Source organism: Lycorma delicatula, chromosome 5 (assembly GCF_047948215.1).
Source record: "Lycorma delicatula isolate Av1 chromosome 5, ASM4794821v1, whole genome shotgun sequence".
NCBI classification, from domain to species: Eukaryota; Metazoa; Arthropoda; class Insecta; order Hemiptera; family Fulgoridae; genus Lycorma; species Lycorma delicatula.
The window spans coordinates 100288691-100307935 of record NC_134459.1 but is presented as its reverse complement, the minus strand read 5'-3'; the positions used below and the strand labels follow the sequence as shown (position 1 = coordinate 100307935).

At 26.3% G+C, this 19245-nt stretch overlaps 1 protein-coding gene across 2 annotated transcripts in view; it reads right to left on the bottom strand.

The window, feature by feature from the left end:
- FBXO11 (F-box protein 11) overlaps nucleotides 1-19245 on the bottom strand; it is a 78613-nt gene that overhangs the window by 11095 nt on the left and 48273 nt on the right. Inside the window, exons 12-13 of one of the 2 annotated variants that reach the window (XM_075366753.1) lie at nucleotides 16012-16212; nucleotides 14548-15283 (exon numbers count right to left, since the gene is read on the bottom strand). In XM_075366753.1, coding sequence (XP_075222868.1) covers nucleotides 16083-16212 — 130 coding nt within the window. In that variant the 3' untranslated portion in view covers nucleotides 14548-15283; nucleotides 16012-16082. Of the gene's footprint in view, nucleotides 1-14547; nucleotides 15284-16011; nucleotides 16213-19245 lie in introns of those variants that run through there. The other variant, XM_075366751.1, reaches the window with a different exon arrangement.

The window sequence follows — 19245 nt, the reverse complement described above, 5'->3', positions numbered from 1 at the left end:
TTATTAAGCAAATATTATAGTCTATCAGTTATGATTCCTTTACAATATTAAAACTTTTAATAAAATTAAAATCAAATTGAAATGCTTTAGTAAACAAATATGAGTTGTTTTCAAATATCCTACCACGTTTGTCTTTCATCAGGAAAGTTCTGGTTCAGGGTTTATTATTTCACATGGTATAAACCTATATCACCTGCATCACAATAAAAATAGAACAAGAATAACAGGGTGGTAGCCTAAATTATGAATGAAAAATGGTTTATTCTACAAAGAAATCATAAAAATACATATGCTTAATAAATACCAATACAAAGGAAATTTTTATTCATAACCTACTTCTATCACAACTAATTGCCTTAAATACAATCCAGCTGAAATGCATGTCTAAAATTCATTGTACACTAATATGGAATCATAAATTATTAAAAACTGTTTCTATATCTTTTCTCCTTAATATAAGAACAAATAAGGTCACCACAAAGGAGAAGAAAATTTCAGCAAAGTTCTTATCAAATATGAATAGCATTTATACTTTAATATTATTATTCTTAAAGAGTAATTAGCAAGTGATGTTTTGGTATTACTTTGTACATTTTCAACAAATAATGTAATTCATTTTTAAAAGGTTAAAACAAAATATTTTTAATAAGATGTAATATTTTATAAAACTGAATTTATTTTCAGTTAAACTGTTTTTCTAGACACAATAAAACTAGATTATCTTCAAAGACAATAATCTGAATTCATTAAGTATATTTGGATGACACATTATCTAAGAAATTTCTTTAATTTTTATTTAGATCCATAAATGTTTTACTACTTTTTAAGTAAATAAAGCTTAATTTCTTTTAGCTGACTTTTTATGTGCCTAAAATTATCAAATAATAAAGTTACTGCATATATATAGTCTCTTTGATCAACCAATGAACTAAAAACTGATGCAGTCAAGTTTATCTTATATTTATTTCAAGCTTGCAAATGGGACCAACTTTTGTTAAATTAAAAAAGAACTTTTTAGATACTGCTTACTGGAACAGTTTAGTTTAATATCCTCCATAATAGATACCCGCTATAAGTAAATTAATATATTATAGGCTGTTGGGAGTCACAATACACTGTATACAATTAATTTTATTTGAAAAATTAAGGACAGCAAAATCAATTTTACTTTTGCTATAATTGTATAGATGAAGATGTTCTAAGAATATAGTAAAACTATATGAAAAAATTACAAGTATAACATGTAAACTTAAAATAAAATAAATAATTACTCAAAATTTTTTTATGCAAGGTTAAATCCTTAAATGAGATGAACTGGTAATTAAATAATAAATTCTGCATAAGTAATCAAATATGGTATGAAAATATTTAAAGTGAGAAAATTCATACTTGCATGAAAAAATGAGCAATTGAATATAGTGGTTAGTGTATGCTGTCTTGAATTCAAATCCTAGCAATGATTTGGCTTTTTTCTAAATTTAACTTTAAAAAAATCTGTCAAATAATAGCAGGCTGTAGATTTTTGGATAAAAAAACATGTTTTTGGTACACAATGCAAAAGGAAACCCTAAAGAAGTAGGTGAAAGGTGAATGAACAATTTGTGTAAATGATCCGTTTACCACAATTTTAAAACAAGAAAAGAAGAATGTCTCAATGACAATTAAATCCAATATACAAACAGTTTAAACAAAAATAGTTATAAGTTAAGCATGGAGACATCAGATGAAAGTTTATCACATAGAACTATTTTAAAAACTTTCAATATTACAATTTAACTACTGATACATTTTCCTTTGGTTAAAAGCACTAATCATGTCTAAAATTAAAAAAAATATTACTTTTTTAGAATTGTTTATTATTTTTACAATCAATTCGTATGCAAACAAATGTTTTGACTTCAAAAAATTCAATTGTCATTAGTTAGAGAAAGCAGAATAAAAAATAAAAAATGTTCGACTAGGTACTACAAAAAATATTATACAATACATGCAAGTGATAAAGTTTTAAAAATTAAAATGAATAAATTTGTTTTGTTTTAACCTGTAAAAATGAGTTGTGGTGTTACTTGAGCGGTTTCATACTTATAATAATAATTAATAATAAAAGTACTATGAGGTAATTTTATTGTAACTAAGAAAACTGATTACAATAAGTGTAAAACTTTGTTTTTTTTTTTTAATTTCTATATTAAAAAACTAACATTTATCTTACGTATTGTATTTTAGCTTTGTACAAATAATATTTCTAAATTATTTGTCATTATACAATTTTAATATTTCATTTTACTGAAATTTATATAATATATATGTATAAAATGTTTACAAAATATAACAAATAGAGAAAAAAAATCATAAAAAAAAAAAAAAAACAGTAAATAAATTCAGAATCTATGTGTAACAAAATGATCTGAGACATACCTCAGCTGTCATTTAATATAGGCACAATACAATAAAATCTATTTGCCAGGTCTCAAGCTTTTCTAATTATATATAATCATCTGGATGTATGCAATGGCTATAATGTTTAAAGAAAATTTGGAATGAACATATATATAATATATACATATTTGCTGTAAGAATATAATTCACTTTCATCTGTATTTAAAATACAACCAAAATAACAATAATATTTCCATGTCACAGGTTGTTAAGATATCAGCTTTGGATATGATAATGATAGAGACAATTGATCATTATGAAAACTATATGGGAAACAACGATAGTTGGATTATACAATGTTAATTAAAATAAACATATAATTGCAAGAAAAAGTTAACATTAACAGGCCTGGAATAACATATCCCAATAAATCACAGTAAAGTGAGGTTTATTTTTGTCTTTTATCAAGGATAAAGCTTTAATTGATGTGTTTTTCTTTATTATAAGAATTCTTGGGTCATAATTAAAAAAAAAAATTGTTACATTTGGAAGTTGAATTACTTGAATTTTACAAATAAGGAAAAAAGCATGTTATAACTAAGAATGTAGCTCACATTGATCAGAGAATACCCTACATTTATTCAAGGCTAAACAAGATTCATCCATTACATCACAAGTAACTAACCTGAAATGAAAGACATGCTTCTTTGTTAAGAACCTGATTTGGATACACCCCTAGTGTCATAACTGAGAATGAAAATGATATACTACCTATGAATTAAGATTGGAATTTAGCTATGGTGACTGAAAACACTGTTGAGTGCTCTGTAGGAAAATGACTTACTATGAGCTATGCCAGTAGTCTGAAAAATGTTAACTAGGAGAAAAAAGATATATAATTATACAGAAAATATTTAATAATTTTTAATCCCACATTTCAAGTTTAAATATTAACAAAAATGTTCATTAAATTTATTTATATGCAGTGTATTCACCTGAAATTAATTTACTTTCAGAGCTATTAAATAAATTGAAATTGATAGTTACCTATTTCTACCTATTAATATCTATCAGAAACATGAAAAAAAGAATAAACTACAAATGACTTCAAACAATATATGTAGATGCAAAGTGACACTACTAAACAGATAACAGGTAGGCAATTAACAATTACTAAATATAATGTCTATGAGAAAAACTAAATATGTTGGCTTTTTAATTTATAATAATATAGGTGGGATTATCAAACTGATTCATGAAATAAAATTTATGAATTATAAATGAAATAAGTACTTACAATACTTTGAATTTTTATTATGAAATAATCTCAATGCTACACATCTTATACATATATGTACATAATTATATACACACATATGAAAAAATTATTTTAGATAAAAAGCTACATTAAAATATATTTATATATATATATACACAAAACAAGAACTTAAAAATAACTTTCAGTTAGCATTTCTGAACTGATACCAGTTTGTTTAATTATCTATTAAATAAGCACAACTGTTTATCTTCAAAAATATGATAAAGATGAATGTACAATGTAACTATTAACTAATTATTTAAGTCCTTTTCACTGTTCAAGTAATGCTTTTGTTTTCACAATCATGATCTTGGATATGCAATTACAAATGTATTTTAGTGAAATGGTAAGAGAAATACATTCAAATCCTTGCCAAGAGTTGAACTCTATGCCTACTGATCGAATGAGGCAGAGTTTAATTCAAAGAGAAGTTATAATTATTTTTAAATGAATATCATTACTCTTTGGAGTTTACTAACCAACCACCACCACATAAAAACTGGTTAGGAAGGTACAAGAACCTACTAGTCAAATAAAAGAATAAAAAGCAAATGTAGGATAACTACATTAATCTTCATTTAACATTGAGTGAATCAAAGAATGACAAATCTTATAATTAAACTTATAAATTTCAGCACATAGGTATATACAATGGCTTCACTTTAGTAAATGAATAATTTGCATGTATTTTTTGTACGTTAAAGCTTTTGTCTTAATCTTAATCTCTTAAAAGCTATAATATTACAGTTTCTTGAATATTTAGCAGTTTTAATTTAATTTACTTTCAAAAATAATGTATAATATACAGCAATAATTTAAGTATAGCAACGGCTTCATATTTAAAAACTACAGATTAAAAAAAAACAATTATTTCTTAAAAGAATAAAAGCATCTTTCGTTAAAATGCTATGAATCTAATCTTTAAAGCTAAATCTTAATTACATAACCAAAAATACAATTTTATGCGTTAAAAAAAAGAAGACGTGTTGCAGAAAAAAAGTAGTGTATGAGTAACCAGAAAGCAACAATTGCCAATTTTCACAATCTTCCAGTTCAACAGATTTACTCTATCACACTGAATTTTATCTACATCTGATGTTAATAATGAAATGTGATCATAAAATATTTATAAAAAAAAAAAAAATGGTATCCATGTCTACATCATTTATGTCTGTATAATACTAAATTGGCCACTTTATGTATAAATATTACCTATTATACATACCGATTGGTGATATAAAGGCTAACAAAACAAAATTATGATTTAAAAAAATTAAAGTATATTAATAAATATTACTAGAATAACAGTTATTGTAAATAATATCTAACTAAATAAATAATGTGATGTCATATATTTTAACATAAGCATAGAAAATCTTACGCAAATACCTCTAATCAAATAGTTACCATTAAAAAAAAAACAAAAAACATCATAATGTATTTTGTAGTAATCAAACTATAATAACAGACAGATTTAAGGATAATTTTATGCTGTCAATCCAAAAAATACTTATGCTTTCTAAATCATTTTTTTTAATGAATTTTATAAAATAAACATCTATTCCAAACATAAGCCTTCAAAATCTGTTGTACTTCCGTACGTTGATGTTTCAAAAAATCTCATAATCAAGTTTTATACTTCTAGTTTCATTTTATTTAGTTAACTAAATATTATTAACAATAAATAATAGAACCAAAGAGGTACAGAATATTTCTGTTATGAAATATTATACTGTGGTTTTCAGAGTAAATGAAAAATTAATTAATATTAAACAACTAAAAATAATTCAATTAAATAACATAATTTATTATCATAAAAAATGAATGCATTTGCATACAGTAACAACTCATATGATTGGAGCTGCACTGATCGCCAAAGCAATACCATTTCAGTACAGTCAATTTGTGATAAAGCTGCATGTACAAGGTGCAGCAGAATAATTTGCTGATTTGAAGGGTCAATAAAATAAAGATGTTATAGGTATTGTAATTGTTTTTTCACCACATGCCACTAAATTGGAAATTTACATTTCCACAGTTTTGAAAATTGTACCCAACAATGGCACTCCCCATTGGTGATAACACTGGTTTACCATAATTCGGAAGCATTGGTAGATTCTTCCAAGCACAGCAAGAGGTATATTCGCTATTGCTTGGCGAATATTGTCCTTCAATTCAGCAAGGGTCCTTGGATGATCAGTGTGTACATGAGGGATTTAAGATACCTCCATAAAAATAGCCACAAGAGGCTAAATCGGGTGAGCATGTGGGCCACTGAAGATCGCCCCTCAAAGAGATCAGGCATCCAGGGAAGTTTTCCTGCAAAACACACATTGCAGTTTGTGCCGTGTGTACCATGGCTCCATCCTGCTGAAACCAAACATCCATTTTGTCTCAAACATTCTGTCTTGGAAAACAAAAGGACAGATGCATGCTTATGTGCCAAGTGCTGAGGAGATTGCAGAAAAGACTGTCTTACCACTTCAATGTTTTGGGGTGATCTCACAGACCGTTCCCCTGATCTTCTCTTTTCAACACTGCCAGTTCTCCTGAATGTGTTTGCAAACTTAACAATTGACTGCAGACCAGGAATATGAGCTCGGGTGTCAATCTTGAAATGTGTGTGGAATGTTTGCTGCGTAGCAACGATCAAGTGACCATTAGAAAGCCTCTACGGCAAACGCGCACTGCATCCCCCGCATTTTCGGTACTGAAGTGAAAGGGAAAAAACTTCCTGACCTACCTGTTGAGATCATCTGCACCCTCTAATGGCCAAACAACCCTTCCTGCTGCCTAATTCAAATCAGCAAATTATGCTGCCACAACCTGTACATAACATTTTCTTATTACAAGTAAGGCTTATTTAAAAAAATTTTAGATTATATTCCATCGGGTTCCTAGCCTAATCAAGTAATTTTTGGCATGTAATAAAACTGCAGTGATACAACACTGAAATATTAGTTTAATGCATTTGATAAAAGCAACAAGTGAACTAGTACTGTTTTTATTTTTCAAAGATATTCTTACAAAATGATTTGTGGTAATGTACCTTATGAGAGTAAGGAATCAAAATAGAACAGGGTAGGTGGTTAGCAAATACATTTCATTACCTTTAATATAAGATCTATAATATAAAATGAAGTACACCAAACGCTTGAAAATTGAAACTTAAAAAATCAGTACAATTAACAAATCACTGAAAATTAAAATTACACATTTAGGAAACAATTTCTTTTATGTCAATCAAAGAATGATGCCCAACAATGTATTTTGTCACTGCAAAAGATACTGGCATCCAATTGCTTGAATTAGGATTCAAAATTTTCAATATAGTTTTAAAACAAAATATAAATCTTATTTTAGCAATTTATATTATTTATATATATATATATATATAAAATAAAGATAAAAGTAAATTAATAAATAAAACAAAAAAGTAAATTAGTACAATAACCGATTTTATAAAAACTGTTTTAAGTACTTGATGTTACAAACTATTATTTTTTTTTTGTTATAAATAACTAGTACAATAAATTAATACTGTAACTGTAGTTTAGTATACATTATTTTAAATTAATACTATACACATAATAATTTCCATACGCTTTTGGGGAGGGAAAAAGAATAAGAATTTACTTGAAGATCAGTACTGTATGATGTATTTAGAATTATGCCTAACTCTGAAAATTTTACTGGAAAAAAAAACAGAGGAGGAAACAATAATAATTATAGAAGTTTCAAATTAATTAGATTTCAGTGTACAACTGGGTTTAAACAACAGGTTGAAAGTTAAAAATGAAAATGTTAAACTCATTTTTTAATTTTTTAACTGAACATAATCTACAAAAGTTCAACTTTAATAATGGATCAATTTGTTTATTGTAATAACAATAAAAAAATTTCAAAATAATAAATTAATTAAAGGCTGACCTACAGAATAACTAATAATAATGAAACTGATATTTAGTGTAGGTAACCTAAATTAATTTGTACTTAAAATTATGAACATCAAAAATTAACAAGACTTCTCAAAATAACTTTTTATAAAAACAATGTCTATTTATCACACATTATACTTTCATTTTGTAGTACATATCAATATTTTGCTTTTTCTTTCTCTTCTACTTCATGAGAGAATAATAATATATTAGTAAAAATAATGAATTGTGTAAAAAAATCTTGTCTTTACCCATAAGTGAAATAATTAAATGATTTGATACACATCAAGCCAAAAACCAATAAATAATAACTTGTAAAAATGATTTTTGTTAAATTCTTTTAAGAATTATGGTAGGATTAGCCAAGATGATGCTGCTACCTCAACTTCAAAGCCTTTCTCATACACAAATTTTTGAGTCATTCTACTAAATTGGGGGGGGGGGGGGGATCAATCTAAGCTCTGTACGAAGAAGTGAACTGCTGTGATCAAGGATAATAAATTCCTAAATTAGGCTTTTCAATTAAATCAAATTCCTTAAGATAAAATTTTGTTGCAGTTTAATACGTGAAGAGGTACAATTTCCTCCTTGACAGATATCTAAAGGTCCTTGTATTCCCTGATTTTATTTTGTTCTTAGACTATTGCTCACACACAGTTGGAAAATGAGATGGGACCATCTGAATAGCTATGCTTGGTGACATTCAAAGGTATTTTATCCTCCCTTACAGTCAAATTACTTTATAAATTGCTGTTTCTGCTTTCACTTATAGAGATACTTTTTTTAGTCGTTTTGAAGGAGTGTATTTTCTTGCATGTAATTCTTCCTTTGTGCTCTATTGAGTTAGGTTATTCTCAGACATTAACGGTTTATTCAATGAATTACATGAAATTTTCTGGATGGAGGTACGAGTACAGACAGGGACCTAGGATACATTCCATAGAAATTAGATCAATGTGCTGCAGCATTTTTATAGAAAAATTTTTATTATTACAAACTAAGTTAGAGAAAAATGTTTTAATAAAATTCAATTATTTTTTTTATGAAAAAAATATTAAAATACTAGCACCACTAATAAAATTCAATCACAATGGTTCTGGGAATGTCTTAACAAACTTAATAAAAACTAAACTAACCATAAACCGGATATCAGAACATAAATTTTTAGAAGAAACAAAGAAGCCAATATTAAGAAGACTGAGCTAGAGAAGAAACTGCAAATATATTAGTGAATTAGGTGAGGGCAATTATCAACTGAAGATAAAACTAAAAAACAGCTAAAATATAACTCTCTTGAACAGCACATAGTAACCCATTAAAAAAGTCCTATGTAATAAATTTAATGATATGGGACTAGCTTGAATAATAACCAGTAAAGGAAGATCGCACAGCTTCTTTCATAATCAACTACTAAAAATCTGTTTCTTTTTTTCTTTCTGTTTTCTTTGTTGCGTTCATGTAGTACAAACTAAATTAGTAAATTACCTAAATTTGTGGAAATGACAAGCCTGATAGCTAATTTTAGTTGCACAATGTAAGTATATCTAGTGAGCTAAGTTATATATTAGAAGTTTTCACCCTTCCAAAAATATAAATCTAATTATTGGTGAAATAACAATGTTTTTAATAAAATTTAGATTACATAATTAATATGAATACTAGTTTGTATGCTTTACATAAAAAAACTTTTTTTCTAAAATATAGTTTATCAATAAGAATTTTATAATCAATTAAGCAAGTACTGGAATGACTGGGCAATTTTTTTTTATAAAAAACATAATTTTTCTTTGAAATAATTGTTTAATTTAATAAGAAATTTGGCAACTTATAATAAACAGATGGTTGTTTTATAAAAATAACTTTATAAATTTCTTAATTTTTATAAGTAAGAAATTCAAGTCCTCTTTAAAGACCAACTTTAGTGTCTGGTTCATTTTCCATCAAGTATTTATAATTTTTTTCACCATCACTTCACTCATTCATCCACCTTTTCCTTTTTAAGATACATATTTATGAGCATATCCAAGATCATAATAACAAACAAATTATTACAGGGAAGATGAGTTCTGGCTGATGAATATATTTACAAATTTCTTGAAAACAGTGAATTATCTTCTTTAGAATACGTTTATATCTAACTGTATTTATGGAATATTAAGTAAATCAAGCTACAACAAAAAATCAAGTTTAAATTGGAAGTAATAATCTAATTACTGAACACCAGAACATTAATTTTTCATAATTTTCAAGAAAATATAAGTATTTAAACCCCAAAGTAAAATAATTTTAACATTAACATTTATAAATTTAACATTTTCATTTCTAATATTTTTTATAGAAGTTATGAATTTTCTTTTTTTATAAAATCAATTAAAAATAAAACCAAAAGGAGATATCAATAGGAGTTATAGAGTGTACTGAATATGTAACATGTAACAAACACCACTTTTACCTGAAATATCATCAGATTTTTAGAATTTTTTTGTATAAAAGAAAATAATAAGGTACTATTTTAACAACATTCTAAATTATACTAAAAATTCTACTGCAGGAATTCACAATTAATATTTACACATAAATAATATCAACTTTTTATTTGAATATACTGCTCTAACATAAATTTTTTTTTTTTAATTTTTTGACCAATAAAAAATATACTATAACCTTTTTTTTAAATCTTATTCATAAGAAACATTATGAACAGTCAACTACTTATGGAAGATAAAACAATTTTTTTTTTTATATTTTCAAAACTTGCTTATATTGACAACTGTGTAAATTAAAAATTTTATCACAATTCATAAACAGTATAAAAAACTGTTTAATTGTACTCTTCATAATACATTTAATATACATAATCTCTAGGTTTTTTTTTTTTTTTTTTTTTTTTTTTTTACAAACAGAAATGGCAAGAATAAAATAACTTCTAAGACAGTCATTGAAAATAGAGATGATTACTGATTAATTACAATTTAACATATTTTTTATAAAGCAGTAAAACAAAAAATGATGGATAACAAAATATCTGAACTTAAAAATAAGTGTCTCGATTCAAGATTTCAACTGTCAATGACAGGACAGCGACCATTAGTTATGCAAGATAAATTGTACCGGTCTATCTAACTTAGTCATTATGTTGGAATGTAATGCTAAATTTTTTAACAAAACCAGTAACTTACTAACCTGAAATATACAAAAACCGATTTTATGCCCACTTTAAATTACTAATATAATCCAATCTAAATATCTTCTGCTTAATGAAAATAAAATCCAGAAAATGCAATACATATCATTTAGTAGATAGCAAAACTTCTATCTTATTATTCTTTTTATTATCAAAACTATTTTATTAATTACAGAAAGCTGAACTATACAATTATTACTTTCAGTATTATAAATTATGACCACAATATATTTAATGGTTCATAAATTTGAACAATGTTTTCTTATCCAGTTGTTTCTAGAATGGAAAGATTGTTATAGTAACAAAAAACTCAATACCATTATAGAGAGATAAATGTTTATATAAACAATATTTTTATGCTTTTAAAAGAGGCAAGATAATAAATTAATGGATATCAGCTTTTTAACCATATTGAAAAAATATTTCAATACAATTCAATAAATCTTTCTTTTGTTGGCCGCTTCACAAAAGTGAAAGATAGTGTTGTTAGAAGAGTGATTGCATGATGACTTACTGGCAACCCAAACTTCAACCATAAATTATGCACTGTAAAAGGTAATTAAAGGAATACTGGATGTCCAGATGTAATTTCTGATTCCACAAAATGTGCTGTCAAGTAAATTTGTTATAATATAAATGATGAATAATACTGTATATTGTCCACTGTTTTAAACTAATCGAAACAAAAAAAAACTAACCAGAACAAGAAGAAAAATTGTTTAAATATACCCAAAAACAACAAAAATATAATATTATATTTGAGGTATGTAAACTTTCAAATTTTCAAATGTGCTAGTGATATTGAGATTTTTAAAAATAGTAATACATTTGCTATCTCACACTTGCTAAAAAAAAAAAAATATATTTCTGACCTATGTGTATTGCAATGGAAATATATGTGGTAATTACAATAATGGATTAAGGTAATGACTGTAAAGCTCAAAAAACAAAGCGTATTAAAACTGAATTACGTTAAACTAAACGAATCAATCAAGATATTTTTCAACTAACAGAGCATTTACATTTTATATATATATATATTTTTACAATAATATTTGCACCATTTTCAGTATGAATGTTATTCTGAACTATGTATTATGCAATCAATTTTCATGATGTTATTCCTGTGTTTACAACAGAGGTTTATGAAGTGATATTCTGAAAATTGTAAATTTGTAAACAATGAGCTTTCTGAGACTGATCATGGAGATATGATATAATACAGATGATGAGTAAATCGGGACTACTGCTTCAATGTTTTATTTCATCTTTAAGAAAAATAAATTGAGATGTATAAAGAAAAGATTACAACAAAGCTTGTTAAATACAGAAATGAATTTTAGACAATAGAACCCACAGTTAAATTTATATATTATTTTCAATAACATGTTAAAATAAGGTCAAGTATAGAGTATAATATAAAAAATTGTGCAACTATTATTTAATGATGCAAGCTGATTTCTGACTTAAAGTGAAGTATTCTTCTTCTTTCTGTCCCTGGGCACAGTGGTTGCCAATCTGGTTGGCAACTACATTGACTATGCTACCTCTATTGTGAGTTGCATGGAAAAACTCTGCAGATGTCTTGCAGGTCTAGTCTCAGAGATTCGTCTCCTACAGACACCTTTCTTTTCAGGTATCTTTCCCTGCAGTAGGTGAAATCGGCTTCTATTTCTCATAACGTGACCTAGGTAATGGAGCTTTCTTGTATTCACAGTGCTCAAACAGTTCTCTATTCTCTTTCATACTGTGAAGGATTTCTGCGCTTGTGACACAATGCGACCTTGGTATCCTTCGATACGGCTACATTTCAAAGGCTTTAATCTTTTTCTGAGCGACCCTTTCAGTTTCCACGTTTCAACACCATAATACACAAAACATAGCAATGAAGTCGCATTTTTTTGGTCAATGTTAACTCATGGCCTTTAAATAGTTTTTCCATTCTGTGAATAAATTCTTGGATTTCCAATTCTAGACTTCATTTCTCAGAATTATCCCACTGGTCATTAACAATGGTTCTGAGATGTGTACTTATGCACTCCTTTAATGGGTTTCTGATATGTAGGAATACATCTTTTGCTAAGACCATAACTTTTGTTTTATTTATTAATTGAAATATTATTGTTCTAAAATTAACAGATAAAAAGTATTAATTTTTTCTGATAATTTTTTAATATAGGTCATTAAAAAAATCTCACTGCAAAAATGTGACGATCTACTTGACAAGCATAGTAGCCAGCAATTAATTAATAATCTATTAATCACCAGTTGAAAGTTAAGTGTGTGCTATTTAGTTCCATTATTTATTCATTCCTCATCCAAAATGGTAGCTTATATTAATTCAGATTTTTTAAAATTGTAAAACAGCATACATATGACAATTAATTACAAAACATGTTTCTAATATGTGATACAAAGTGAAATTTACATTCAAATTGTAAAATGATTCAGAAATCACTGCTATTATTAAAGATAAAGAGTATTCAAATGACAATAATGAGTTCTTTAGCGATTTAATTATAATACTAGCAGTTAAAATCCAATCCTCTCACCTTTGTGAATGTTAAAAAAAATCATTCAGTAAAAAATACAAATTAAAAGAGTTTCCTTGAAAAAAGGACTACTAAGATTTTATAGGCAATATTTATCTGTATTATCATCACCATGTAATATTTTGAAAAAATAAACACAATTAAACTTTACTTACAATGGATCTGACATTTTTTTTTTTACAGATTCTTAGTTTCACATTTAATCACTAGATGGTATTTAATATTTTTATTGCAAAATTACTCTTTTAAGTAATGACAGATTTACCTGTTTCTTTACTATTTTTACTAAACAGTATATAATGCCATTCAAAGACTTTATAAAACAATTATAAATATTAAACAAAAACATGCACAATTTTTAAAAATAAAAAAATAATAATTAGAACCAAAACAATTGGTACTTCTCAAAAATTCTGTAAGCAATTTAGAAACAAAATTTTAACTTTAACATTAATGCACCATTATAAAGAAAACAAAAACAACTCAGACTAGAATAAGTGAACTAAACCACATAGTGACTAAGCAAGATAGAAAGATGCATTTTTAAGCAGATTGCTTTCATAGATAACAGCTTGACTACATGACTACCTTGCAAAAAAAAATAATACTACGCTACAGCGTCTGTACATTATAATTAATAAACTCAAGATAAATTATATACAAACATTGTAAATACATTCCTAATAAAACTGTAACTTTTAAGGGGAAAAAAAATTGGATTAAATTTTTTATTGTCAACTGTATAAAAAAAATTGATTATATTTAATTATAAATAATAAAATAAGAAAAAATGAATACTGATTAAGGCCTAAAAGACATAATAATAATAATAATAATAATAATAATAGCAATAATAATAAAACATCAACAATTTGATAACACTAACAATTAATAAACCAGACTTAAAAAAATACAACCACACAATAGAAGTCATATAAAAATAATGTATATAATAATAGCACATACTGCTTAATTAATAAAAACTGTGGAGGGGCATATATCAATATACATACATACATCTATAAATACATACATAATTATATTATATATATTTTTTGTAATTTATTATTTATAGAATTATACAAGCAACATAGTTGCCTTAATACTAAACTTTAATTAATCAATATTAAATTAATTTTATTCACAGGAAAACTAGTAATGTAAATAATAATAAAATGATTTATTTGTTCTAACAAACAAGTCAAATATGTTTAACATCTAATTTTAATTTAGCAACTTAAATGGAGGAGACTGATTACTTCAACAATCGACTCATGTAATGAATGTAATGATTCTCTAATAAATGGAAGAAACAGTTAAAGATCGATCAACCGATCAATCAATCATATCTTATGATTATACAATAATAATTATAATAATAATAATAATAATTAATAAACTGTAGTAAAATTAAACGGAGCAAAATTTACTTCTTTATTTTATTTTACACATTTTCATTTTTTTTGTTATCACAACCATTCAATCAAATCAGTTCTATTTTTTCCTTTTTTTAGTTTTCAATTCATCATAAATCATAATAATACAATTATTATTAAGTCAATCGTCAAATATATTTTTATATATGGCACTTGGGGAAATCATCGCAAAAACACCGTTCCTTCCCCTTCACACACACAAAACAATATTATATAATAATATATTACACAATGTACATTTTATGCTGCCAGTATAGTTTTATTAATAATCAGTATATGTCCACACATATCTTCTTTATCTTAAGTCTTGATCCAATTCTTCACATTATTCTTAAAAAGTATTACACAAAGCCGATTATCATCATCATATTACATTAATAATTAATTACTGTTCATTTATTTATTATATTATTTACAAAACTTGGAAAACAGTGACAGTGAAGCACAAATGACATCATCACATACATATATTTATACTGAAATAAGAAAGACAATCTTACCCATATATTTATTTATAGTTTTATATATATATATATATATAAATGAGGCATAAACAGTGCGTGGGTTGAATAAATTAGTAATAAATATAATTCTAAATAATTTGTAATTTAAATACAGCAGAGTTCATGACAATAATAATAACAGTTATTTTGTGCAAGTAGCTTAAATGTTTAAGCCAAAAAAACAAACAGAACAATTTTAACTGACTGAAAATTGTAACAGATACAAAAAAGTGTATATACATTCATAATAAAATAAAATAAAAATGGCCAAATAAAAAAATTATTCAACTGCACAATTGGACTAAGATTTTATATATATATATTTTCTATACACATATATATATATATATATATATATATAAACCACAAAAAAATATCACCGGGGAAGAGGTGAACATCCACAATTACCACAAATGAAAAAAGAAAAAATGTTTTTCATCACAAAATTCTTCCTAAAACACTTTTTTTTTGACTATTTGTTAATTTAAATCTTTGCGTTCTTCTTCACAAAAATTATCATTAAATGTTTCATTAAAAAGTTACTACAACATATTATAATATAATCTTATATTCTTGTTATGCCTATTTATTTATTTTAAAGTGTAGAAACACATCACATCAAAAAATATATAAATATATATACAAAAACTAATAAAATTACAACATTATATTAAATTAATTATTTATATATGTATATATACTTTCAAATTTTAGGCTGCTACTGATGGAGCGAAGTGGGTTAGGGAGGACACAAGACGCAGGAGGAGATCACTTAATTTACCATAAGTGTGTGCGATTCCATAGGAGCAGCTGAATCATAAAGGGTGTCTGTATCCTGAGTTGGCTCGCCTTGTAGTTGGCATTGATTGCTTAGTGTACCCGCACCACAATCGCAAAAAAACCTATTAAAAGAAGAAAAAAAAATTCAACAACAAGGTTATTAATCTGTCACATAAACCACTACATTAACTTTTCAATTATAAACTTTCATCTTTATGTAACAACCAAGCCAATAATGGACAGTAAAACATACTGCAAAATACAACCCTGTGTAGTCTAATCTCTTCTCTATAATCAAGTATTTTCATTCCAGTGTTAAATTTTAATCACTAATTTTTAATTTAAAAAAAAGTTTATTGTTTTAATGAATTTTTATTAAAAATCTATGAGATTAGATTATTGGTTAGAAAAAATATATACTTTTACTTTATTGTTGGTTGGTTACAAATATTTATATTAAGAAAAAACAAAAAAGGCTGACCATATTATTCGTGTAAAAATACTAGTTTTATTGTGCCCCCTACACACACATACACACCTTATTTATGAGAATACATTTAATGTGTTCCAAAAAACATAAGCTGGTTGCTTGACCAACTGCAAAAAAACTGAAACTCACCTACTTGTTTCAGGACCTTGGGGACCTTAAATCTACTTTTTTTTGCATTTTTTATTTAAGCAGTTTACCTATGGCAGCCATTTTTGTTACAGTGCGCACACCTATTTTTGTGATTATAAGAGTTTACGGAAAAAATCATAACTAAAAAACTATTGGTCCTGGAAGGATGAAATAAAAAGCAATTTAATTATATTTTCTCAGGGTAAAAGATTGGTTCAGTGGTTTATTTACCTAAGTCTCTTCTTTCTATGAGAAAATTACCAATAAAGTTGGAACATGAAAAACTGTGAAATTTCACCTTTAGTAATTTTTTCAAGAGGCAGGAATGGCATACACAGTTTTAATTATTTTTTTTGTATGTATGTATGTATATGTTAGTAGTTTTACCATAAATAACATTAATGATGATGATATACTTACCCCTAAATTAATATGAATTTTTGAAAACTAATCTTTTTAAAAAAATTCAAATTTTGGCTTCAAATAACTCTGATGGGGCTGGTGATAGAAATCTTAAATTTGCACAACTTGCAGTGCTTTTGTAGATGTTTGATAAATAAAAAAGTTTCTTGTGTATTGTACTAATAAAGAAGTTATATAACCTCTCAAAAATCATGAAAAACCTGTTAAAAGCGATACCATTTTAACTCGCTAAATACATGCTCCAAGAGGGTTTCTTGTCTTCTTTGCACTTTACATTGTTTATAATTAACCCCTATGATGTTGAAGTTGACGTTTTCAATACTTACAAAATAGTTTTTTTTTTTAATAACTAATGATAGGTCCTAATTTAATACAACTTAACCATTGCCAGTAATCTAATACAATTTTGATTCAAAAATGCTTGTAAAATTTATCCAAACTAAAATTTCAATGAGTAGCCTACAGCTTTTTTCAAGAATTCATTTTTATTTTTGTAAACACTATCGAAGAAAAAATAAATTGTAGCAAAATTTTAATTATTTTATTCTTCAACGAAACAGCTTGTCTTTGTAGCACAGATAATTTATCTATTTTAAATTTTAATGCTGATGGCTTTTGATCCGTGCTTAATGTTTTCAATTTTGATGGAGGTGATATACTCAAAATGCTGCAAGCAGCATTCAATTGTTCAATATTGTGATGTGGGGCAATGGATTGCCCTTGGTCATCGCATTCATGTATTTTTTCTGTTGAGAAAAATTACTTTTGAAACAGTTAACATAGAGACTTTCCGGGAACTAAATTTAAATTTGGAAAAATGTGTTCTTTAAGAGCTTGCTCTAAATGTTATTTGTCTTAAGTTTTTCTTAACTGTTTTTTATGAGTTCTCAAAGGGTCGCAAAGAACTGTCCATACAGGTGACTCAATTTTGACAAAAATAGTTTTCATGATTTTACAAACATCAGTGATATCTGAATTAACAAGTAAAAAAATAAGTTGTTGGTTTTCATCACTAAATTAACAAATTTTAATGAGTTCTTCTGGCACTGTACCATACATTGTTTTATGTGAAATTACTTGAAAATGAATTACTAATTTTGCAAATATAATATTATTAAGTAAAACTTATTTATTTATTTAATAAACACTTCCAAACACAGGATGAAATTTGAGACACTCTGTAAATATACAAACAGGTCAGTGAGGTAATGTCAGATTGACCAGTCTGCAACAAGCATAAATGAGCATGTTGCAACATGAATTTTCCTGATAACTGGAAATGACTTCAAGCGCCTATTATAATATCAACACTGCAGTTGAATAGTTTAAACAATTCTATTCCAACTATAATAATAAGAATAAAAATATTAAAGTGCCAAGAAGACAAGAAACCTCCTTGGAGCACTTATTTACAGTCAAAATGGTATTGCTTTTAACAGGATTTTCCAGATTTTTTAGTGGCTATAACTTTTTTATTAATACAATATACAAGAAACTTTTTTATTTGTCATAACCATCTACAAAAACAATGTATGTGGTGCAAATTTGAGATTTTTATCACCAGCCCATTAGAGTTATTTGAATCCAAAATCTGAGTTTTTAAAAAAATTATAATTAATTCATAAAAATTTAGGGATAAGTATGTCACCATTAATATTATTTATGGTAAAACTACTTCTAATATATAAAAAGTAATTGAAATTGTGTATGCCATCTCTTGAGAAGAATTACGAAAAGTGAAATTTCACAGTTTTTCATGTTCATCTTCATTGGTAATTTCCTCATAGAAAGAAGAAAAATCAGTAAATAAACCACTGGACCAATCTTTTATCTGAGAAAATATTAAATTACGATTTTTCCGTAAACCCTTACTATCACAAAAATGGCTGCCACAGGTAAACTGCTTAAAAAAAATAGTTTTAAGGTCCTAACACATGTAGGAAACAAGTGGGTAAGTTTCAGTTTTTTTTAATTGATCAAACAGCCACCCCTTGGGTCACTTCAAATGGATTGACCCTTACAATAAAAAATGCCTATCAATATACGCAAAAATAAGATACTACAACACAGTTATAAAACCAGAAGCCACTTACGCAGCAGAAAGACTTCTGAA